This window comes from Lissotriton helveticus, chromosome 5_1, assembly GCF_964261635.1.
Source record: "Lissotriton helveticus chromosome 5_1, aLisHel1.1, whole genome shotgun sequence".
NCBI lineage: Eukaryota > Metazoa > Chordata > Amphibia > Caudata > Salamandridae > Lissotriton > Lissotriton helveticus.
This window is the reverse complement of record NC_136065.1, coordinates 2,115,446,984-2,115,473,275: the sequence shown is the minus strand read 5'-3', so window position 1 is coordinate 2,115,473,275 and position 26,292 is coordinate 2,115,446,984. Positions and strand designations below refer to the sequence as shown.

The window sequence follows — 26,292 nt, the reverse complement described above, 5'->3', positions numbered from 1 at the left end:
TGCAACACAAGATGGGAGGAGCTTCAGCGGGAACATGGGGTGTGAATAAAAACCGAAAAACAAAACACTGCAGGCTTCGATGGTATTTATGAGCTGCCCATGAAGAAGGGGCCCGAGTGCCTTGAAACGCGTCGGCTATTGTTAACTAAAGAGGGATGATTTTGGCGAGCTGCATAGAATGCCGGATGGTGAGAGAGAGGTCGCGTTGCTCTTCAAAATGCTTGGGGCATTTGTGATGAATATATATATATATATATATATATATATATATATATATATATATATATATATATATATATATATATATATATATATCAGCAGGAAGAGATGTGGATGGAGTTAATAGTACATTTATACTTAATTTTATATATATATATATGCCACAACATGTCGCCGACACCCCACGCCTCTTGTTGCAGTGAGCTCACGATGGGGTAACGACCTCCTCAATACACCAATGAGAATAAGGGCAAATGGGCCACGTCTCAGTTCCATTCCAGCAAGTTTATTACCACAAAAGCAGTAAAATCTGTCTGACACATTCCAGAGCAATCGGCTCCTTGGTCACAGGTCAGGTTATGTTTGCTTTCTCCATTCAAAGTGTGAATGCACCTCATGATACATTTAATTCTCATCATAAAGGAAGGACTCTCCTATAAAGCCAACTTCCAGTGTAGTAAATCATACATATCTCATTAAACATAGTATAAGCTTAAATACATTTTGTTGTCTACTTAGGGTACAGAGTTAATCCAGTAATTTTTATCCGATGAAGCATACGTGTACCCCATCATGTTTTCATGCTACTTGAGAAACATATTCCAAATCTTGTATGACATGTGATAACCTATTATATGTTATTTTTTTAATACTGATGCGGTCACTCAAGATCCATCAGCAGGTGTTTTATAAATGTTACACCGTGAGCACAAATACCAACTGAAGGGCGAATATACCTGCCCTCGTTATTGCCCTCGGTGACTATATACATGTCCCAGAATTCCTGCCCTACCATTCAGCCCTGCATCGGCCTTTCTACATCTGTGTACTTGTTTAGAACATCTTGCATAATTTTTATTTTTTTATTTAAGATTTTCAATCCATAACAAATATCAATTTAAATCCCTATATAAAGATACTTTGACACAAAACATAAGAAATCAAAATCAAATAAATACCTGACAGAGAACAATGGCTATCAATTCATAGTATACCACAAAACATAAGAATATTAAAAAAAGAAAGTAGAGGAGACAAGCAAAGCAACAAAGAAAGGAAAAACAGAGAAAGGAAAAAAAAACAACATAACACATACTCTATACAAGGTATGGTACAACTTACTGGACACTTATTCATTTCATATGCTCTATCATGGGACCCCATATCTGTGTGCCCAGTTTTTGTCTCTTAGTTGTTTTGAGAGAGTACAGACTAAACTCTAAATTAAAGATATTATAAAATGTAGCCCTCCACATCTCAAAGGAAGGGGCCTCTTGCTGCAGCCAGACTGACACAGCACATAACCTAGCCACAGCTACGGCCATGAATATTAAATATCGGAATGGATACCCCGGTTGTCTCCGCATGACTGTCCCCAACCCCTTGTAACATTACATCAATTGTTATGTGAATATCTACGCCTGTGATTTCAGACAGAAACCCTTCGATATGTCCCCTCCATTGTGTTAAATAGGTACACACATATAAAATGTGCCCGATATCAGGCTTCGCCATCCCACACTTAAAACACTTCCCATCATTCGAGCCGCCCCATTTCATCCTCACACCATCTTGCATATTTCAAAACCCCCCAGGTTCCTACTCAACAATGAAGCCCTAGTGGGCAGAGAGCATGGTCATCTCTACAATCATTTGCGACATTCGACATATTTAAACATCAGTTGATCGCAGTTTAAACTCAAATTTACATGTTTCAACATCCGCGAACCACAGTTTTGAATATAATTGTGCCCAGGTCAGCAGATGTCTTGGTCCCTCATGACAGTCCACACGAAACGATAAAATCTATACAATACTGCATCCCGTCCAAAAGAGATAGGAGAGACCCAGCTGGGCTAGATATAATTGCCTCTTTTGAATTTCTTGTGCAAATTTCGGCATGGGGAGCTCCTACAGAATTAAAAGACAAAAGTACAGTGAAATCCTCATGTGCAGTTCTTATTTAAGACAAGCAAACCTAATAAACTAGCAGTTAAAAAAAAGAAGATGGTGTGGGTGGTGTAATTTTAAAATACCATAAAACCCCTTAAGGTCTATGAAACACTGAATTGCTGGTGTTTCTATAACAGGTGCATATTTGGGGTCAACCCAGATGGACTGACAGTTCTTCATCTATATTTAGTCCCCATGGATATGAAGTCTAATATCTAATAAGGAGTTTCGACTCAATTCTTCGTAACGCCTGTGTTCTGTTACCCCCTTTTTCTCGAATAGGGATTCTATTCAACATACAGAATTTTAAGTGACTGATGTTCTTGCCATGTTCTGGCTTAAAGTGCTGTATTGTCCCTGAGGGGAAAGCAGGTTCTAGTCCCACTAGCTCTGAGGATAGGGCTCTTAAAATTTCCAGGACTACAGTGCAGAGGGGTCCTTCACAACCTAGAGAGTACGTCATCCACCGGGTCGGTCGGTCATCTTACGTCTGTTGTTTGTCTGCCTCTCAGCTGTTCTTTCCTGTGCAGGGGTCCAAAAGTGGAGATGGAAGTCTAGAATCTGGCACTGCCTAACCAATTCATTAAAGCCACATCACCCCTCCCAGACACTTCCAGCGGTCAGCCTACCTCTTGCACTGTATCATGAGTAGGCCTGGGTGAAGCACTACGCTACGCTCGCGTAGTTTGCGAAGTTTGCGCAACTTCGCACTACGCGAGCTGCATGTAGCACAGTGCAAACACGCGTAGGGTAGTGCAGCGGTCATTTTTTGCTTGCTCGCGGTCCTCAACGTCCAGTTGGCAACTGCGAGCAAGCAAAATGACAACCTGGCGAGACTTTTTCCTCGTTCGCGATCAGCAACATCAGGTTGCCGATCGCGAGCGTGGAAAATAAACCTCCCTGCGAGATTCTCAACGTGTGGAGGTCTGTTTTCTCATTGCGAGTGGTCGCGTATGCTCGCGACCGCTCGTGATGAGAAACTACCAGTTTGCGTTGAGAAAGCTGCCGCTCGAGGAAAAATCTCCTCAAGCGGCAGAAAACTGCAGCTCGCACTGTGCAAGATGCCGTTTATAATGATTGCACAGTGCCGGTTGCTTGTCCGTACTGTGCAATCATTGAAAACGGCATCTTGCACAGTGCGAACATGGTACAACGCAGTTCGCGTAGTGCTACGCATAGCTCGCATAGTGCGAAGTGCACTTCGCGTAGCTTCTCGAAACACTACTTCGCAAACTACGCCCAGCCCTATTTGTGAGACAAACTGAGATGTCTTGTAGGAAAACTAGGCCTCTTTATCTCTGAGTCAAGCCTCACCCACCCAGAACTGGTTTCTTCCACCCCAAACTTCAGTGAAGCTTGGTGTAGTCAATGGAGCCCGATGTCTGCCTTTCCTCTCTTGGTCCCATGTGGGACAACCATGCGGGTGCTGGACGGGAGGGGTAGCTAAGAAGCATATGGAGATGTCCCCCCACCCCTTCATCTGCCATGGGGATGCTATTCTCCAGGCCTTCAGTTCTAGGGGGAGCTTTGTACTGCCAGCTGGGCATCTCTAATGAACTTGCCCAGCATTGCAGCTCAAAGCATGGCTTCCGTTGACGTTGGCTCATTAAACTGCGCCCAATTAATAAACATTTAACCAAACTCGTATAGGACAAAACCACATCTTCCTATGAGTTCTGCGCCCAGGAATTGTCTGGAAAGGGAAGGTTACTTACTGTACTTCGTCTTGCCAATCAAAAGTTACATTTTATGCACACTTTACTCAATGTGTAACAATCGGTATAAACAGCAATACAAACAAGATGATGGACGGAATGTTGCACAATGGCAAAACATTCACCCCCAGTCACAGATCTGGGTTTAATCCATCGTTATTTTGCTCACCAAGCCACCCCAGTTCAGACATGGCCATATGCAAATCAGCCTTGACCCTATGCCTCATGGGAACAGTCCAGCCCGAACTGCCAAGCCATGTCTTTCCTGGACCGGAATCAAGCATCCTAGGACCGGTTTCTGGCTATCAGCCATCTTCAGCCAGGATAGCTTGACTCCAGTGGCTTAGCGAGCACGGGACCCACGTCTGGGAATACCCTTCCCACTTAGAGTGAACACAAAAAAAAACAAGATAAACACTACAGGTTTTTCACTCCAGCTTAAACGTGAGGGAACATTTCACCTTGGATAGACAATTGCAAAAGACCTCAACAAGCCATAAGCGTTTTAGGGCCAGATGTACGAAGCTATTGCGCATTTCTAAAAGGACCGAACCACTATTTTGGGCCACTAAGAAATGTTACATAGCCTTTTGGCATCTACAAAGGCTGTTTGGGGATCACGAAATGCAAATTTCACCTAGTAGAAATCGCATTTTGCGACACCCAAATTGGAAATCCTAAATAGGGATTTCCCATTTGTGATTTCCTAAACACATGCACAACGCATTTGCTAAATGCGATTTGAGCATTTCAGGAAATGCTCTTATCATTGAGTACAAGTCGATCCAAAATGCTTTTTTCAAAGTGCAATAAAGCGCACACTTAACCCTAGTGCAGCAAGAGGGGCCTTAGGCTGAACATCAGTCTTGCTTTAGCATTTCCTAATTTGCGATTTCCTATTTGTAAATCTAGGCCCATACGAACAATTTGTTTGGTATTACCTAAATAGCAATTTCCTAATAGCAATAATTACTCTGTAGGAGTCTCTAGGAGTCCCTATTAAAGAGTCTCTATTTTTGTACACACAATTTAGCATTTCCTAAATAGAAATTTCTAAGGAGTCGCTGTTTAGGAAATGCAAAATGAGTATTTGGTACATCTGGCCCCTTAAGTAGTCCCGGCCGGCACAGTGCTACCTGTGTGCAGGTGCAGGACTGACTCAGCCTCTTCTCATGTGCACATGCATGAGAACGTGTTGCACGCCATCTGCTCCCTGCCGCTTTCCACGGTTCTACACAGCAGCTGGCCGTATTTTAAAAAACAGGCATTTTTAACAGAAGTCTGCAGTGGGTGAGACATCTATTAGAAAGACTTAGTCATGGCAGAGGTCCAAAACAAAAGGGTTCAAAAGAAAAAAAAAAAACTTGGAGGTGGGGGGACGGGATGTTCACGATGCAGAATCTGCTTTCCCCCAGAAATACTAGGAATGGGGGCACCAGGCAGTGACGTAAGTGGTAGCTGTTTTTAACTAGTCCTGGTTGTGGCAATAGGGGCGGGTCTTCGTGTGTCCAGTTCAAGACAGAGAACAGCCATTACAACGCAGGGATTACCCCGCACTACCATTACAACGCGGGGATTACAATGAAAGTCGTTACAACTACTTTCCCGGGAGGGCGCTGTTGGATAGGGAATAGTTTAATTTTCTATCCAACACCTTCCCTACTGTCAACGTGGGGTTGGAATAGAAAATTAAACTATTCCACTATCCAGCGCCCCCCAGCGCAAGTCGTTGTAACGACTTTCGTTGTAATCCCCGCGTTGTAATGGCATGCGGGGTAAATGCAAGCGTTGTAATGACATACAACCATTCAAGACTACACAGGAAGTTCCCAGTGACCAGAGCCAGATCTCAATCTGAGTAAATTACTATGGGGAAAATGTGGCCCTTATTTGTCCCTCCTCAAACTTTCCTTCGAGGGAGAGGTGTGGCGCAGTGGCCAGGGCGACTGTCTCCGAACGCAGGGCTCATGGATCGATCCCCAACGCCGGAGGCAGCTCAGCTCAGCATCAAGTGGCTCTGGGCAATAGCTCACTACATCTCCCCGACTGCCCCCAGTGCCTTGAGACCCTTATGGGGGATACATTTGCACTTTATAAATACCGGGTAACAAATACCGGCTTACCTCACTGCACTCTTGTGGTATCAATCTCGCACTTCCTGACACAGGCAGATGTGATGCTCATTTGGACTTATTTATTTATTTGAAAAGTTTTATAGAGCGCGAGCATGACCCACCCGGGTATCAGAGCGGTGTATACAAAAGCAAACATTATGAACAGGAAGGGTAGCAACATTAACAAATAAGCAGACAGTTAAAAAATAACATGAAAGAGGAGTGACCTGGAAATAGGAGATCTGAAGCAAAACAAATGCAACATTGATCGGTTAAGAGTACTGAAGACCTGAAGTATTACTTTCAGTTCGGATGGTTTCATGTCTACTTTGCAAGTAGCTATTCAGGAGCAAACCTTGGACTTCTTTTTCGAATGTGGTAATCGAAGAGTTGGATCTGATTTCGGGAGGAAGAGCATTCCAAATTCTGGGTGCCAAACCAGAGAATGCTCGGCTGTAGGTTTTCTTCTTATTAAATTTTTGTGGTTTCAGCAGTAGATTCTTAGAACTTCTTAGGGGTTGATTCAAGCCATATCGTTCAAGTTTGTTTGCCAGGTAAACCAAAGTGTTATAGTGAAGCACTTTATGTGTCAAGCAGGGAATGTTGAAACCAATCCTTGCTTCTAAAGAGAGCCACTTGAGTTGAATTAAGCCTGGTGTGATATGTTCATGTTTTCTTGAACCAGCAGTGAGTCTGGCAGCACAATTCAGAGTAGCCCTCAAAGGGGCCAGTTTGGCTTTGGGGAGTCCACCTAGGGTCCCAACTCCATAATCTAAGTGAGGGATTACTAGGGATTGGACTGCCAGCTTCATGTCAACAGGAGGAAGGAAGGGTTTGATTTTACTTAAGGTGTTGAGTTGGTGATTAGCTCCTCCAGTTGTTGCGCTGCTGTGGTCTTGAATATTTAGGTGTTTGTCCAGCATTATGCCTAATGATCTAGTTGAGTCCAATATGAGGGGTGCATTTGAGGGCCGTTAGTTGCTTAAGCCAGTCATGAATGGGGGGAGGGTCGAGAGATTGCAAGGGGAGATCGAGAGGTATTCAGTTTACAGAGTATTTAGCATAAGATGATTGTGGGTTGACCAATTTTGCGTTTTCACAAGAGCCGTGTTAAGTGTTTTGATGTCCTTCGAAGTAGAGATTTCAAGTACAATCGAGTATCATCTGTGTACATGTGGTAATGTATGTTTGAATGATTTTAATTTTCAGTGAGAGGTTCCATGAATAGGTTGAAGAGCATGGGAGAAAGTGCTGAACCTTGAGGCACTCCTATTGAGACTTGGGTACTGTTTGAAATGGAACGGTCAATTTTGATCCTTTGAGTTCTATTGTGCAGGAAAGAAGAAAAGCAATTGAGGACTGGGCCTGCAAACCCCATCCTTTTTTCCAGCTGAGAAATCAAGTGGCCATGTTTGACCGTGTGAAACATCGAGGAAAGATCCAGAAGTATAAGAAGGCAGCTTTCAGTTGTGGTCGGGAGACGACCTTTACATCGCGGTCATCACACCACGATGCCATTACAACGCGGTTGTTACAACGACCGCATTGTTACCACTCAAAGCCATTACTACGCAAGTCATTACATCGACTTGAAGTAGAAGGCGCGCTAACATTAGGAATAGTATAGTTTACTATTCCAACACCTTCCCTACTGTTACGTAGGAAAGTTAAAATAGTAAATTATACATTTCTAATGTCAGCATGCCATCTACTGCAAGTCAATGTAATGACTTGCGTAGTAATGGCATTGTGTGGTAACAACACAGTCATTGTAACGAACGCGTTGTAATGGCATGCGATGTGATGACTCGCGTTGTAATCAGTCATATTCGTTCTGGTCCTGCAGTTTCAAGGTGTCGTCCACGATGTGGATCAGAGCAGTTTCAGTGCTTTGAAGCCTGATTGGTGAAGGTCGAGGAGTTGAAATCGTTCAATCTGATTACATAGTTGTGTGTGCACACATGTCTCAAGTAGTTTGGCTAAAGTCATTATGTTGGAAATTGGTCTGAAGTTGTTAGGATCCATTAGGACCTCGTTATGTTTTTTGGGGATCACTGACATAATATCGAGTACACAAATATAGAATTACCAAAATATCGAAGAAAAAATATAGAATGCAAAAATATCGAATTCCTATCTACAAACAGGTAAGTACAAAAATATTGAATCAAAAATATAGTTTTAAAAAATATAGTTAGTCAAAATATCGAATTTTTTAAATGTCTTAAAAGTAATTTAAAATTAATGAAATAATAAATATAACATTTGCTATTACCACTCCAGTGAGTGCAACAGTAGGGAAAGCGTTGGATAGTAGGGGTAAAAATTACTATTCCCACTCCAGAGAGTGCAACAGTAGGGAAAGCGTTGGATAGCTTAGGGGTAAAAATTACTATTCAATATTAAATTACTTACCTTCAATTCGATATTTTTCACCACTATAATCTGTCCATTCGATATTTTGTCCATTCTATATTTTGACTTCGATATTTTGGTAATTCTATATGTCGAATTCGATATTTTGTCTTGTTACCGTTTTTTTGGGATGGGGTAACTGGACCCATTTTGAGGCCGTCAGGAATCAATCCTTGCAGGAGAGATTCATGGACGTTTTTCGACCAGAGTGGTAGCACTGAGCATAAAAGATTTTTGAAGAAATTGGCGGAAAGAGGATCATTGAAATTGTTTGTGGGTTTTATTGAAGTAATAGTATCATATAGCTCAACGTCTTCTGGGAGTCTGAAGGTATTCCACAATGCTTGTTTTTTTGGAGAGCAATACAATGAATCAGAGAGAGGGGCAATCGACAGGAGTGACGGAGAGCTAGTGGTCTGGGACACACCATGTAAATTTGTTGTGATGCGTAGTAATTCCAATTCAATCTTTCTTGTCTTTTCCAGGAAGTGTGCAGAGAAATCCTCGCTATTTGGGGTTAAGTCATTGAGTGCAGATTGTTGGTCAATTGAGTAGTTGGCTTGCTGTTTGATGATTTCAAACAATTTTTTGGGCCTGTTTTTGGTGAGGTCGAGCTGTGATCTAAGGTGGTTGGTCTTGGCACTACGGATATGCTTGTTGTACGTGCTTCTTGTTATCCGCAGTTGTTTGAGGTTTGTAGCAGAAGGCGAGTTTCTCCAGGTTCTCCCCTCCATTCTCAATTTGTGTCTTTCAGATTAAGGGAGCAATTGAACCAGGGTTTGGATATTTTGCTAGGAATTCTTTCAAAGTTGCTTAGGAGCAATTGAGTCGATAATATTAGCCATGGAATGAATGTAGTGATGGGTGAGGTCCTCAAGATTTTTCAGGTTAGAGGGCGGGACTTATTTTATAGACTTCAGTGAAGGCTCGGATGGAGGCGTCCACCTTTCAACTTTGGACCTAGTGGTCGCACATAGATGTGTGCAGCGGGGACTTGAACCCTTGAAATACCTTGAGGCATTTGTCCTTCTTTTAAAAGAACATTTACACTTTTTTTTATTAGTGACCCTGCCTCTGGTACAGCAGTTTGCTTTTCACTATATGTAATAATATTTTTAACGGGCACACACCCAAAGTGCTACACACTCCTTCTTCTTCCTTCGCCCCATGACTCTTCTCTGGGACCACTCGTAGCTCTCCTAAGCCTCTCTCTCAGGCAGGACCTCAGGCTTACTTCCCTCTACTGTCATTTCCAAGTTACACATCCACCTCCATGTTGGGAAAGCCTTTCCAAACTCCCCTGGGGGACCTCCCATCGCCTGCATTCAGGGGTGCTCCCAGACTCAGGCCACCAGGGGTTCAATGCACCCGAAACTATTGGAACTGTGATCCTGCGTGCAATGGGGCGGGCACTCCGTCCCCCTCAGATCCCGCCCATTTCGACCTCTGTAGGCCACCCTCTACCTTACCGTGCCAATCATCACCTGCGACCAGGAAGGCTAGTGAGTGGAAACACCGGCTGACTTAACCACTGTGCCACTTTCCGGTGAGCCCCAACAACCCTACTCAGATGCGCAATTAGAGCCAAATTTCGGGGGGGGGGGGGATGGATGGATGGATGGATGGATGGGTGGGTGGGTGGGTGGGTGTGTGGATGGATGGGTGGATGGATGGGTGGGTGGGTGGGTGGGTGGATGGATGGATGGATGGACTTATCCAACACTTCTTCAAAAACTGGGACAATCAATGAATCCAGTACTATTCAAAACACTTGAATAAATTAAGATAGCTGAGAGTTCAAACTGAACACAACTTGGGAAAGGAAGCACATATTACTAATGTACCTCTAACCTTGGATTCCGGAGTAGCGTGCTAATCACTGCAAAGCGCTTCAACACTTTGTATGGGGCAGTGTGCGCTAGATAAGCACAATTTACATGTTTTTTTGTGAGGGAGGGCGGAGGCAGCATTTGACAAGCAGAGACTGCCCGGGCTAACGAGGGTTGTCAGCTCACGACGCCTCGTCAGGGGTAGTAAGCGCTATACAAATGCAATTACAACACAATACAATCCATTACGGGAGCAGAATGAGGGCTCCAGCCTCCAAGCCAGACACAATAAAGTGACCTCCTTGTGTTGTGAGGCTTCCTTTGTGACTTTCGCCGGCAGAGTAAAGATGAAGGCTTCTCTCAGCCCCTCTTGGGAAGGGCAAACAGGGGACATGTTTTAGCATCAGTCTAGGGTTTAACTCGGGGCACCCTGTCCCTGCCACCTGTGTCCGAGAGGAGGAGTCACCGCATACACCACTTCATAGAAGGAAAATAAAACTCCAGGTGAGTCAGCTGCGGTAAACAGCGGTAGACTTCTGTCTTTACCAGGCCTTTCAGCGCTATACGGAGAATGTAAACAAACACCTCTATCTCCAGGGTGGGTGAGACTCGAGGAGCTATTTATGTGACCAGGAGGCATATGTATCATCCGTTTTTTTAGTCGCACGCGCTGCAATTCGCAAAAATGCAGCGTTTGCGACAAAAAAAATCGGAAAATGCGATGTATGATTAAAATCGCATCGCAAAATTAAGGAATCGCAAAATTTGCGATTCCTTAATTTTGTGTCACCATTGAAGGAATCGCAAAATTTGAGATTCCTTAATTTTTTGTCAGCATTTAAGGAATGGCAAATTGCGATTCCTTAAATGCTATGTATGAAGCACCCAAGTTGTGCGATTTCTTTCACAAATGCACTTTTTGGCATTTGTAAAGGTTCCATGTGGCGCACATACATGCCCTTAGGGCATGTATGTGCACCATATGCGCACACATGTACATTTCAGGTGTGCATCAGGGTGTCCTTATGACACCCCTGCACCCTTGAAATTATTCTCAATTTTCAATTCTCAAATTGCGAATCGCAAATTGAGAATACCTTCCCATTCATTCCTAAGGGCCTCCTGGCCCATAGGAATGAATGGGAAGGTATTCCTTAATTGCGATTCGCAATTTGCGAACCGCAATTAAGGAATATTAAGGAATCGCAAAAAAATTGCGATTTTATTACATACATCCCTATTTGCAATTCTCAAAGAGCGATTTCTAAAAAATCGCTATTTGAGAATCGCAAATCAGGATGTTGATACATCTGGCCCTAGGTGAGGGGCTGTTTGTTAGCGCAGCCGGCCCTCGTGAGTGTTGGCACGGAGCAGGTGCGCCCGTGAGCGGTTCACGTGCATGAATGGTTGACTTAGCTGCTGCAGTCGTAGCGCTGTATGGGGGTGAGGTGTGTGCAAGCTGCGAACGCACCCTGTAAGGTGTTTATTTGCACGTGTCTCGCCGAAGGAGGCACCCCCTCCCCACAGCAAGACCCAATTTATCAGGGTTTTCTCTGCCGCGCGCGGCGCCACGACGCCTTCATTTTGATTTTTCTTCTGGTTTTGCATTTTTCTGATTAATGGGATTTTCAAAATAAAACCGCTCACGCGGTAATCGTGCTGCAGGTGCTCCTGCTGTGGTAAGCAGCTCTGTACAGGGCAGGCGTACAGCAGCGCGGAGCCGCGTGCGGAATGTGTCGAGGGTCACGGGTTTGTGAACAGGACCCGTGCATTAGATGGACAGGTACTCTCAAGTATTGAGTGCCGGCACTTTGAACCTGAAATAAGAGTGTCCGCGCCTCGCTGAAGGGGTGCAGGGTGTGTAATGAGGCTGGGAGAGAATCGGCACTTCTCAGTGGGCAACAGGCACTCTGGGACAGTGAGTGCGGGCACTTCTAATAACAAACGGGCACTCTTGGCTAGTGAGTACCGGCACTTCTCATTACATTAGCAAGCACGTACTCTTGGAAGGTGAGTATCAGTACTTCCCAGAAGCAAAGTGTTTGCTAATGATTGACAAGGTTCCAAGATTCATACTCATAAAAAACGACTTTGAATGTATTCAGCTTAGATATTGGGCAAACAGACGCTCAGTATACTCTTGGAATGTGAGTACTGGCACTTCTCGGTCACAAGCAGGCACCAGGTATAGTGAGTTGCACCATTTCTCAGCTACAAACATGCACTATGGGATTGTAAGTACTGGAACACCTCAGTCACAAACAAGCACTTTTGGATTGTGAGTACTGGCACTTCTAAGTAACTAAGAGGCACTCCGGGATAGTGAGTACTGGCACTTCTAAGTAACTAAGAGGCACTCTGGGATTGTGAGTACTGTTACTTCTAAGTTACTCAGATGCATTTTGGGATAGTGAGTACCTGCACTTCCCAGTTGCAAACAGCTGTTCTTGGATAGTGGGTACTGACACTTCTCAGTAGACAACAGGCACTGTGAGCTAGTGAGCAAAGGCACTTAGAATTCTGAGCACGTACTCTTGGTTAGAGAGTACTATCATTTCTCATTAGCAAGGAAATACTCTGAGTCAGTGGGATAGTGAGTATAGGCACTTTTCATCAAAAACTGACACCTTTAGATAGAGGGTGTCAGCACTTCTCAGTTGCAAACAGGGGTCATGGGACAGTGAGTACTGGAACTCACTACCCAGTCACAAACGCCTGTGTAGTACAAGCTCTTTCCATCACATACTGGCAGCCTTAACTAGGGGGTGTCAATACTTCTCAGTAACAAACAGGGACAGTGAGTACTGGCACACAATTCCTAGCCACAAACAGGCACTTTTGGATAGTACAAGCACTTTCCATCACAAACAGGCACTCTTGGATAGTACACACACTTTCCATCACAAACATGCACTCTTGGATAGTACACGCACTTTCCATCACAAACAGGTACTCTTGGATAGTACAAGCACTTTCCATCACAAACAGGTACTCTTGGATAGTACAAGCACTTTCCATCACAAACAGGTACTCTTGGATAGTACAAGCACTTTCCATCACAAACAGGTACTCTTGGATAGTACAAGCACTTTCCATCACAAACAGGTACTCTTGGATAGTACAAGCACTTTCCATCACAAACAGGTACTCTTGGACGACACATTTTTTTCTTGATTATTTAGAGAGAAAGATCTCATTTCAGTGTATACAAGTCAAATTTAATAGTGTTGTGTTTTAGCTCCGCCCACATAAGTATGTTGGGGCTTTAACTACTGCGAGTCATGATGTCAGAGGCGTGTGCTCGTCCCTATAAGTTTAATGGTGATTTAGCCCCACCATACTTCTATATCATGGGTTTAGCTCCTCCCACTGCTTCATTTCTGCTTTAGTCCCCCCCCCACTTTATTAGGGCGTTAGTTCCACTCACACACATGTTTAAGTTGCATTTATATAGCGCTTACTTCCCTGACGAAGCATTGAAAAGTTTCAGCTCCTCCCATTCAAATATTGGTGTATTAGCTCCACTCACATATAGGATTGGTGGTTTTAGCTCCTCCCACTCGTTACTGTGATTTAGCTCCACCTACACATTTATGGGGTTTTAGTTGTACCCACACATATGTTTAAATTGCATTAAATAGCACTTACTGCCACGAATATATGATATTACCACGATTACAAGTTCCACGCATGGCATTACCACGCGAATTTTAGTTCGCAAGTGGCTTTACCACGCTGGAATTTGCAACGAAGGATTATACCACGCATTTTAACGTCCTTTAAGCACAAACGATAAAGATTAATTTCTTACCTGACACCTTCCTGTCTTTCACCAGCAGCCCGAATTTAAATACACCAACGAAACAAGCGTCAAAACACGTCTACCAAAACTAAAAAAGGACTGCTATTTTCACGTACACGGCACGTCTATGGGGGAGGCACTTTCCTTTTTCTTCGGTGGTACTGAAGTTCGTTTTTTTAATTTAAGTAATCCGCTCCTTTGTTTGTTTTTTGGGGGGGAGACCCCCCCAGCCCCCCTCCGAGCCCCCCCCCTGCCCCCCAAACCCACGCCCCCCCCCCTGCCCCCTGCCCCCCCAAGCCCACGCAGAACGACTTGAAGGAATACCACGTCTCCCCCCCAGCCCGTGGTAAAGACGTCGTGGAAGGCACCCTCGTTGTAAAGACGTTTGCGTGGTAAGTGTCACGTGGTAAACGTTATTAGTGGTAATGCCTTCGTGGTAAATGATGTTTTCCACTGCCACATGCCAGGCTCCTCCGTTCAAAGATTGGGGCATTTGCTCTAATCACACATATGATTTATTGGTTTAGCTCCTCCCACTCATTAATTATGATGTATCTCCACCCACACAGTTATGGGCTTTAATTCCCACCCCACATATAAATCGTGGGCTTATCTCGACCGACACAAGTTTAATGGAATGCTTTTGAGGCTGCAATATGACATACAATGCTATATAAAACTCTATAAACATATAAATACATTTATTGGGCATTAACTGTGTCACCTCTTATTCATTGGGGCTGTTGCCTCACAAACACATGCTTACTGGGGCTTTACATCTGCCGCCAGATGTTTGTTCGTTCGCTGGTCTCACACATTTCCATTAACCCCTTCGCCGCGGGGCTAATTCCCCGGAGGCGCGGGTGGGAGGGGGGCCGCGCGCGGTACCGCGGTGCTTGTGACGAGCTCGGGTCGTCACGCTGCACGGTGGCGAAAGCTCGTCATGACCACGTCCATTTAATGGAACGCCCAGCACAGCAGGGGAATTATTCCTGCGTGGGCGATCCGCGGCGGTTATGATGAGCTCAGCTCGTCATGAGCACCGATGGGGTTAAAGCTTCTTCTCAACCCTCATATGTATGAAGGACACTTGGCGCCGCCAATGATTGTGTTTTTTCCACAATTCTTTATTGGAAGAGTAAAGCAAAACAGTGAATAGGGGAAGGAGGGGCGGGGACCTTAAGGTACCATGTGTGAAACAGTAATACTGTACAGAAAAACACAGTGCAAGATGAAACAGAGTGATAGGTGCACAGCATGTGGTATTCCCATGAGGCAGGGGCCCTGGAAGGGCAATATCAAGGAGGGCACGCGGGCCCACATCTGTACACATGTGGGTCAGCGGGGTGAGGGGGGCTGAAAGTGTAACATGCCAAAAAGAAACAAATATAGGAAATTCAAACAGGGAATCCATACTCTAATTGACACGCTTGGGAGGGGGAGGATATGGAGAGAACATGATCGTTTTTTGACACTTTGCTTCTGCCCTATGTGTCTATTAGAGCTAGGGTGGGCGGAGCTTGCGGAGTGGTACTCCGCGGAATTTCACAGAGTTACTTGAAAACTCCATGAAATTCCGCGGAGTTCTGTGACTGGTGGAGTGCCCCCCACCCCGCTGAAGCCCCAGCCCCCGCCACTTCCCGCTAAAGCCCCACCACCCCACCTCCCGCTACAGCCCTATTAATGCAGTAGTGGACTGCCCTTCAGTCTGCCTCTGAACACTTACAGGCCATTTTCTTTTAAATTCTAGCAGGGCTTGGGCAGAATCAATGACGTCTCCCGTTCTGCCTCAATCATACAGATATTTCAGTGACAGTGGACTGTGGAGACATTCTCTGTAGAACAACCCACTCCTCACAGCTGTGAATGGCTGGTTGGGTGGATGTCCATGGTTGGATGGATGGCCATGGTTGGATGGATGGCCATGGTTGGGTGGATGGCCATGGTTGGGTGGATGGCCATGGTTGGGTGTATGGCCATGGTTGGATGGGTGGCCATGGTTGGGTGGATGGCCATGGTTGGGTGGATGGCCATGGTTGGGTGGAAGGCCAGGGTTGGGTGGATGGCCATGGTTGGGAGGATCGCCATGGTTGGATGGATGGCCACGGTTGGGTGAATGGCCACTGTTGGGTGGATGGCCATGGTTGGGTGGATGTCCACGGTTGGGTGGATGGCCACGGTTAGATGGATGGCCATGGTTGGATGGATGGCCATGGTTGGGTGGATGGCCATGGTTGGGTGGATGGCCATGGTTGGATGGATGGCCATGGTTGGATGGATGGCCATGGTTGTGTGGATGGCCATGGTTGGGTGGAAGGCCAAGGTTGGGTGGATGGCCATGGTTGGGAGGATGGCCATGGTTGGATGGATGGCAATAGTTGGGTGAATGGCCATTGTTGGATGATGGCAATGGTTGGGTGAATGGCCATGGTTGGATGGATGGCCATGGTTGGGTGGATGGCCACGGTTGGGTGGATGGCCATGGTTGGGTGAATGGTCATGGTTGGATGGATGGCCATGGTTGGGTGGATGGCCATGATTGGATGGATGGCCATGGTTGGATGGATGGCCATGGTTGGGTGGATGGCCACGGTTGGGTGGATGGCCACGGTTGGGTGGATGGCCACGGTTGGGTGGATGGCCATGGCTGGGTGGATGGCCATGGATGGGTGGATGGCCAGGATTGGGTGGATGGCCAGGGTCTTCCATTGCCCGCACAGGGTTGACTGAGGAGGCGGTGGGATTAGCTGGTGCAGTGTGTGTTCCATCCTCTGACGATGCCCCTTCTCTCTGTTTATCCCCCTGTTGTCTACCTACAGGTGCAAGTGCAACCTTCACGCCAACGCCTGCACCTTCCGGGACGGCAGCCTCCAGTGCGAGTGCGAGCACAACACAACGGGGCAGGACTGCGGCAAATGCAAGAAGAACTTCCGTACCAAGTCGTGGCGGGCCGGCGCCTACACCCCCACGCCCCACGGATCTCCCAACGCATGTAGGTACAAGCACCTCCTTTCCCAGCCATGCTTAACCAATGCCAACTTGTTGAGTGGTGACCTCCATAGGCCCCGGAGTCCTGCCCACCACCTACCTTGAGTGTTCACCTGGGGCCGGAACCTTGTTCTCAGCCCCTCTGAACTCTCAGCATTTCTAGGTAGTGGAGGGTGGTACTCAAATGACATAAGGGCACAAAATAAGCTCTGATGAATTTTGGGGACCTTGTTCATGCGGATCAGGGAACTCTACGATTCCTACTAAAAATTGAAACAATCGAGCAAGAAATTTTGAATTATGTATTTTGTAAAAATGTCTCTACCGCTTTTAAACTATCTAAGGTTACCCTCGACAGGTTAAAATCACGGTCACCAGCACATCTGAAACTTCTTTAACAACATTTAATGCCAAGGTTAAGTATGGATCTTTATATCCAACATTACACCAAACTATCATTGTATAAACAATATGCGGAAACTATTGTATTTAGCCTCTTCCATGCTCATGACGAGCTGAGCTCGTCGTCAGCCACGGCGCTCCGGTGCTCATGACGAGCTGAGCTCGTCATGAGCCGTGGAACGCTCGCATGCGGGGATAATTCCCCTGCTGTGCTGAGCGTTCCACGGCAGGTAATGCACCTGTGACGAGCTGAGCTCGTCATGAGCACAGGAGCGCCGTGCGCGCCCCCTCCCCCCCAGCACAGCGGGAAATTAACCCCCGCAGCGAAGGGGTTAAGAAAACGCAATAGTCTATCTCTTTTAACTTAAAACACGGAGTCAGGCAAAGTATTTTACTACTCTGACTAGGGTCAGCTATTAGCGCATCCGTCACACTACAAGAAAGGACGTCATTCTGGTTCTTTACTATTGTACTGGCTCCCTTTTGTAGTTCTGTTTCAATGCATAGCACATTATACTCCTAGCCAAGGTCTATCTTGAGTCTTCAATGTGCACCATTGTATTGCTTTTGTATATTCCCTATTTGACTCTCGTACTGTTATGTTACCTCATTCCCTCAAGTGTAAGGCGCTCTGATATCCTTCGGGATTAAGTTCGCGCTATATAAAACTTTATATATAAATAAATAAATAAATAAATAGGGGTAATGCCTTTGAAATCATTTACATACAAGTGGTATCCAAAGGAAAAGGCGTCTAATCTTTGTGATCTATGTAAAGGCGGAGTGCAAGATTTAGAACATGTGTTATTTGATTGCCCAAACGTGATTGTCGCAGAGGCTAGAAAAAGATTCTTAAAACCAATTGGAACAAAATGCTAAATTAGCACTGTCCAGAACCTGATTCTTCTTTTTAAGGAACCCACTAATGAATTTGTGTGTATTATAATGTTTACATTTTAAAAATATTTTTTAACTTTGTATTAGAATGACAATTTTACCATAAAATTTAATTTTTATATGTAAAAATGTTGTTGTTCTCAGTCGAGAACTACATCAATTAAACTTAAACTTAAACTGTGACAGTGACTGGGGACAGCAGACATCTCCCATGCGTTCTGTGTCAACAGATGTAGAAATGTTGACATCTAGAGGGACTGGTCTGAGAACTGGCCACCACTTTGTCCAACTGGTCACCAGGGCAGTTTACAGAGCATCTGTGTGTTTTGTTATGTATCAAATCCCTACTTCCATCAGTAGAGGCAGTGTTCTGAGGTCCACATAGGGGTGATACCCCCACCTCTGGGGATGACTACAAAGGGTGGTTCAGTGGGTAAACAACCTTTACAACGCAACTTTTACCACGCAGTGCCTTTACAACGCAACTTTTACAACGCAAACCATTACAACGCATTGCGCTGGGGGGCGCTCTAGGATAGGGAATAGGTTTAATGTACTATCCAACACCTTCCCTACTATCCACGGGGACTGGAGTTGGAATAGTAAATTAAACAATTCACTATCCAGCGCCTAAAAGCACTATGCGTTGTAATGGTATGCATTGTAAAAACCGCGTTGTAAAAGCATGCGATGTAAAAGCATGCGTTGTAATGTCATACATCCGTTTAGTGTATTCTGTTATTTTGGGAAACAACACCCTGAGTACTGCTTGTAGGCCCCTCTGGGAGGTTACTGTCGTTATTCACCAGAATAGTGTGAGATTACTGTTGTTATCAGTGCTTTAAATGGGCAGGTACTGTCCGGGAGTGAGTACCGGCACTTCTTTAAATTGAATAGGAGAGTACCTGCACTTCTCAGCACTGCTCCATGAGATGTTCTGCTAGAGTACAAAGCACGAAAAGGTGAGGAGAGGGTCCAAGGGGAAGAAATTTAAAGACCTGCGAGAAGAGATTCCCCAAATACAATAATCATTACACAGTACTCCTCGGGTCTAAGGTGAAGTGAAAAATGTGTCTCTCAAAAATGCCCCTATGGAGAGCAATCCCTTTTAGGACAAATGCCCTCAACCACCATAGGTGGCACGCTTCATCATATGGGCTTCTCCTCCCAGTGAGAAAACCTAGGGGCATATTATCAAGGGGGTTTATTTCCATGTTTTTGGCTTTAAAAGCCAAGAAAGCGGAGATAAAATTATCTCCCTATTACCTAGCTGTCGCTAACACCAGTTAGCGACAGCTAGTAGGAGATAGCGACCATCTTGGGCCCCGCTTTGCATGTCAGTGATATTTATCACTAATGACATGCAAAGTGGGCGTGCCAAGATGTTAGCGACTGGAAACAGTCACTAACATCGCTATCTCCTATTACCAACTTTTGGAGGTATTCGTGCTAAGCGCGAATATCTCCAAAAGCTAGCACCTGCCCTGAGCAGTTCTTAGCCATGTTATCCAATGGTAGGTGGATAACATGGCTAAGAGCATTAGATCGGTAATGCATGAATATCGTTGACTTTTCAGCGATATTCATGCATTTCGGCCGATTTTTATCGCTTAGGAGATAAACCTTGATAATAGCAAGGTTTCTAAGCGATAAAAATCGCCGCAGTACGGCGATAAAATTATTGCCGCTAAGCCAACATAGTGATAATTATCGCTAGTTTTTGGTAATATGCCCCTAGTCCCACTGAGGGCTACAACTCCCTCGCTGTGAGGTAGGAGCTCTGTGAAGTTTTCTTGGATGTCCTAAGATGTTAAGGATGCTAAGACCCCATATGTGAATGCTAGGCGTCGTAAAGGTGCAGCACTCAATGAAACGTGGTCGCTTGTCCGAATTGGCAGGATTAAAAAGCAGTGCAAATCAGTGTGAAATTATACTGCTTAGTTGGTAAAATTGGCCGATATGTCTCCAGTACATTTATGAAACAAGCCTCTGGTCTTTGTGCCTCAAATTCACCATGTCCTCTAAGTGGGAATTGTGTCTGAACGTGCATATTCACTCACTCACCCCTCTATTCATACCCATCAGTGAGTTAGGCACTCACTCTGCATGTCACTTATGCCTTAACTGTGCATGTCCTGTGAGTGATGAAAGCTTGACCAGTCTGCTCAGACGGATCTGTTGTGCTGGGAATGGGAGGTTACACCTGCTGTAAGCTGCGAGAGTGAGAAGCTTGCTTTGCTATCACCGCCATGTACCTCTTCTGTGAGGAAGCAAAGCTTGCACTGCTGCTGCCTGATTTGTGTGCTGTGGTGGGGACAGCTGGCCTGCTGCTGCACCACCTTCTTTGTCCCCTGAAGTGAGACACTTGCACCATTTCACAGACAGATCTCGGGAGCAGGTGCTTAGCTCACTGAGGGGATTGTATAGGCGGATGAGTGAGTAAACATGCGCGTACAAACACCATTCTCACGTATGTGATAGTTCACATCAACATCCTAAAGCGGTCTCAAGTTTTCCAGACATTGAGAAGTAGCCACAAAATTGTAGGTTACTGTCATTTAGAGCAGCTCAACCACAGCAGAAGCAACTAAGGGCCATATTATCAAGAACGGGCGATACATTATCGCCGCTTTTATCGGCAGGAAACTGCCGCTAAATCAGCGATAATGGGCTTGATAACATGCCCTGTGAATGCCCATAGCAGCCCAGGTTCTGGTGTTAACATGGGCTTCTATGGAAATTCACAAGGCCATATTATCAAGCCCATTATCGCCGCTTTATCGGCAGTTTCCTGCCGATAAAAGTGGCGATAATGTATCGCCCTTGCTTGATAATATGGCCCTAAGTGCTGGATGTACAAACAATGGATTTGCTAAAAGTGATCGCAATTTGTGCACCGACTTTTGGAAAATCAAATGGTATTCTGCAAATCAATTTATGTACTAATATGTCACTTCGAAGATACAGGATCGTAGTGGGTCACAAATCAACCTACCTCGTGAAAATGAACGAGGTAGATCGCAAATTATCCCCATCGCAAATTATCCTGCTCCCATCAAAGCGATGGAGGCCTGCTGGGGTCAGCTGACCACCGTGTTGTGCTTTTAAATAGAGCAATCACGTTTTTTCATGCAGTCTGTTTTCCTTAAAGGAAAAAGGGATGCATTTTAGAAAAACAGAAAGGAAAAGTTTTCCAAACTTTTTTTGGTATTAGGCCCAAGTCACCAGTGTCAAGCCTTAAAAAATATGGGGTAGATGTATCAAGCTTTTTTCTTGTTGCAAACGCTGCGATTCGCAAAATAGCAGCGTTTGCGACAAGAAAAACGGGAAATGAGATGTATCATGCAAAAAGTTTGCAATATTAAGGAATCGCAAATTTTGCGATTCCTTAACATTGCGCAAGCATTTAAGAAATCGCAAATTGCGATTTCTTAAATGTTATGTATGAAACATTTCATTTTAGCTAATTTTGGCTAAGAAATCGCACATTACCACCAACTTGTAGTTGGTGGTAATTTGCAAATTCTTTTACAAATGCACTTAATGCAATTTGTAAAGGTGCCATGTGACGCTCTTACATGCCCTTAGGGCATGTATGTGCGCCATATGTGCACACATGTCGTGTTCAGGGGTGCAGCAGGGTGTCCTTGAGACACCCCTGCACCCTTAAAATTTTTCTCAATTTGCGATTAGCAAATTGCGAATCGCAAATTGAGAATAATTTCACATTCATTCCAATGGGCCTCCTGGCCCATAGAATTGAATGGGAAATTATTCCTTATTTGCGATTAGCAATTTGCTAATCGCAAATAAGGAATTTTAAGAAATCGCTAAAAAATAGCGAATTTCAATTCCCAAATAGCGATTCCTTAAAAATCGCTATTTGGAAATCGCAAAAGGGTATGTTGATACATCTAGCCCTATGTTTGTTAACATTCACAAAGGAGAAGTGGTCCCGTAGGGAGCCCTCCCCATTTGCAAATGGGTTGCTACCTCCTTTGAGGTGTCGGTAAAATATTTAGGGCCAGATGTAGGTAAATATCATTTACCGATTCCAAAATACCGAATTTTACCGATTCGGTATTTTAGAATCAGTAAATGATATGTAAATAATGATTCCGTAAATTTTACCAAATCGGTAAAATACGGTAAATACCAATTCGGTATTTGCCAAATCGGTATTCCCCATTCATTCCTATGGGCCTGGAGGCCCATAGGAATGAATGAGAATTACCGATTCGGTAAATACCAAATCGGTAATAGGGAGTAGACCTACAAGGGTGGCAGGGTGTCACATTGACACCCTGTTGCACCCCTGTAGAGTGCATGGGTACACATGTGGCACACATACATGACCTAAGGGCATGCATGTCTGCCACATGGCACTTTAAAAAACCACAAAATTGCCTTTTTAACGGTTTTCGTTATTTACCGCCAACTTGTAGTTGGTGGTAAATAACGAATCCTTACAAGTAAAAAGCACTCACTTGAGTGCTTCCTACATTGAGGATTCGGTAATTTACCGATTCCATAAATTACCGATTCGGTAAATTACCGAATCCTTAAATTAGGCCCCTACATCTAAAATGCCTAATACCGGTCGGTAACGGCCGAAATTCGGTAATTTCGGCCGTTACCGACCGGTATTAGGCTTCCTACATCTGGCTCTTAATGTTTTATGACCAATTTTCAATCTCAATGACCCATTGAGAATCACTATATGGAAATGGTGCCCTAAACAAGCCCCTTACAAATAGCAATTTGGTATGGTTTACTGAACCCACTTAGCAAATCGGTAGGTAACATGTTACTGAAATGCTAAATGGGTTTAGTGCAGTCAAAAAACACATTTATTGGTTGTACAAGCTGTGATTTACCAAATCACAGGGTTTGCGACCAATAAATGCATTTGTACAGCTGACTCAAAGCTCCGTACAGGCGCACAGGTGGCAGTGACCAGGAGCCATGAAGCGGTGATTGCCTGCAGAGGTCAAAAGTCCTAGCCAGGCCACCGTATAGAAGAAAAAAAGATGGCAGCCATGGCAGGGCGTGCACTGTAGATGACCTAGGACCAACCTGTGGGTTCATCGTAAGGAGAACATCCAACCACCAAGCTCAACACCAGCCAGTGGACCAGTGAACTGTGAGCAGAGTCAAGAACGACTGTCGAGAAACCAGCTCCACGAAGGTGCCCTCAACAACCCGGCCCAGACAATGAGGCTGCCACGCACACCCAATGTGCCATCCATGAGCAAACAACTGCCTGCCCAGCTTGATTCCTGCCAACCATCATCCAAAATACTAGTCTCCATAAAGCTTGGAAGAAAGTAATCGTGGATCTTGACAGAGGACGCAAGGCCAGCGTAACTCCTGACGTGCGCATACACGACACATGTGGATAGCAAGAAAGGGGTCAGACTGAGTAGCTTTTTACCCCATCCCAAATCAACAACAATCTTGGACATTTAACCCCTCCCATGCTTGTGACGGAACCGTTCCGTCACGAGCCTCGGGTGGGCTGTGCTGGTGACGGAACGGTTCCGTCACGGCCCGCTCGCCACGCCTGCGCTGACGTTCTAAAGAGCGGGCTGGGCCGTGACGGAACCGTTCCGTCACAAGCACAGCTCACCCGAGGGCCGTCATGGAGCGGTTCCGTCACAAGTACGGGAGCGCCGCGCGGCCCCGCCTCCCCCTTAGCACTGCGGCAGAATAGCCGCCGCAGCGAAGGTGTTAAAACTCCCCCTATGTAGGCAACCACTTGTCGTCAGGCAGACACCTTCACTGCGGCCACCATAGGAAATTTACCCCAACAATTTGAACACCCAGCAGGAGACCAGAGAGATGGGGCTCCTACAGGACCTGAGATCATGAACCTCAGGTGTTGGAGCAGAGAATCCTGATGATGCTTATAAAACCGGGCTTTGGTGCTATATAGTGAAATGGGTTAGGCTACTGTACACAAATCTAACTAAAGTTTGTGCAGGTCATATCATCTCAAAGTGGTGGACGGTGGACACGGGCACCCAACAGGGCTACCCCTCTTCCCTCCACTCTCCGCCATGCCATGGAGCCTCTGCCCTGTCTTTGTAGGGGGAGGGGCCTAACTGGGGTATACCATTGACTAATAGACACAATATTATACCACTGTTTGGGGATGATGTTCTTGTACATATACCGGATACCGGACCTTGTACATATACCGGATCTTGTACATATACCGGATACCGGACCTTGTACATATACCGGATCTTGTACATATACCGGATCTTGTACATATACCGGATACCGAACCTTGTACATATACCGGATCTTGTACATATACCGGATCCGGTACATATACCGGAAGCAAGACGTAACTTGCAAGTAACTCTGGAAGCCTTGACAAATGTTGCTGAACTCTCCATCTTGAGAATAGATTGAGAATAATCTTCCCCATCAATCAATCAATCAATCAATTAATCAATCAATCAGGCGTTTGTGTAGCGCGCTACTCACCCGTAAGGTTTCAAGGCGCTGAACCGTGGGGAGAGCAGGATGACTGCAGCCACGTGTCCTTGGAGGGGTGGGCCTCATGCAAGAAGTATCTACAAGGCACTTTTGCCCCCACTGCACCCTCAAACCCTATCCTCCCCCTCCAAAAAAAACTGCTGAGGCTGGTGTTGATGTCCTAGGGTATTTTCACACACCTTAATGGATATCCGCAGCTCAAATCTGATATTTACAGTGGTTTTCAGCTTGTTTTCCCTGCCGCCATGTGATATCAGCTCCTCACCTGGTAACCGTGTGATGGGAGCCGATATCACGTGTCACAGTCTGGCACCATGTGAGTTGGCAGGTCTGTGGAAGTTATTTAAAGAGGTACAAATGATGTTATTCAACCTGATCGAGAGCAATGGGAGAAAAGGGTGGTGCTGGGTAAGCTTCAGTTGCCCACAGACTCTGGGCCCGAATCACAGAACAAATCTGAGACAAAATCCTAAACTTACTGCTTTTGGTATTCACAGAAGGCATTTAGTAATAGTAAATTTAGGATTTTGTCTTAAGTCTGTCTTAAGTCAGTCTTAAGTCAGTCTTAACTCTGTCTTAAGTCTGTCTTAAGTCTGTCTTAAGTCTGTCCTACGTTTGTCTTAAGTCTGTCTTAAGTCTGTCCTACGTTTATCTTAAGACTGTCTTAAGTCTGTCTTAAGACAAAATCCTAACTTTACTACACCTAAATGCCGTCTGTGAATACCAAAGGTAGTACGTTTAGGATTTTGTCTCAGATTAGTTCTGTGAATCGCCCCCAAGGTCGGTTGAGAGATCCCCGACTATGAACTGTACTACCTAGCAGCGCAACTCCTGTGGCCCACCAGGGGCTTCATAAGAGAATCAGCACGAACACTACTTACCTGGCAGCTGAATTACGGAAGCTCCCAGTCACTGAGGCCAGAGCCATAGCGCAGCATTGCCTCTGTTGTAAACTAGCCAGCGTAGGCAGATTATGTAGAACAAACTGTATCGAGAGCCTCCGGGAAACATCAATAGACTCACCAGAAATCCCAATAGATTGCCTGGCGCAGTTCCGGGAAGAGTTCAGGCACCGAGACAGACGGCCCTGGGTCTCCGCTGAGACCGACACCGTGGCCGACTTGTACACCAGTGATACACTCTGCTCACTTGAGGAGTTAAGTGACTCTTAACCTCTTGCGTGCTCATGACGAGCTCAGCTCATCATGCAGCACGGTGGCGCTGTGCTGATGACGAGCCGAGCTCGTCATGACCGTTACGGAACGCCTCGCGGGGATAATTCCCCCGCTGCGCTGGGCGTTCCATTGGAACGGACGTGGTCATGACGAGTTCAGCTCGTCATCAGCACAGCGCCACCATGCTGCATGACAAACCGAGCTCGTCATGAGCATCGCGGCGCCGCGCGCGGTACTCCTCCCCCCTCCGTGCCGTGGGGGAATTAGCCCCACGGC

General features: G+C 45.5%; 1 protein-coding gene across 1 annotated transcript in view; it reads left to right on the top strand.

Annotated features, from left to right (window-relative positions):
* The window catches only part of NTNG2 (netrin G2), a 237,447-nt gene that overhangs the window by 108,284 nt on the left and 102,871 nt on the right, over positions 1-26,292 (top strand). The window contains exon 3 of the mRNA XM_078641539.1: positions 16,867-17,039. Coding sequence (XP_078497665.1) covers positions 16,867-17,039 — 173 coding nt within the window. The remainder of the gene's footprint in view (positions 1-16,866; positions 17,040-26,292) is intronic.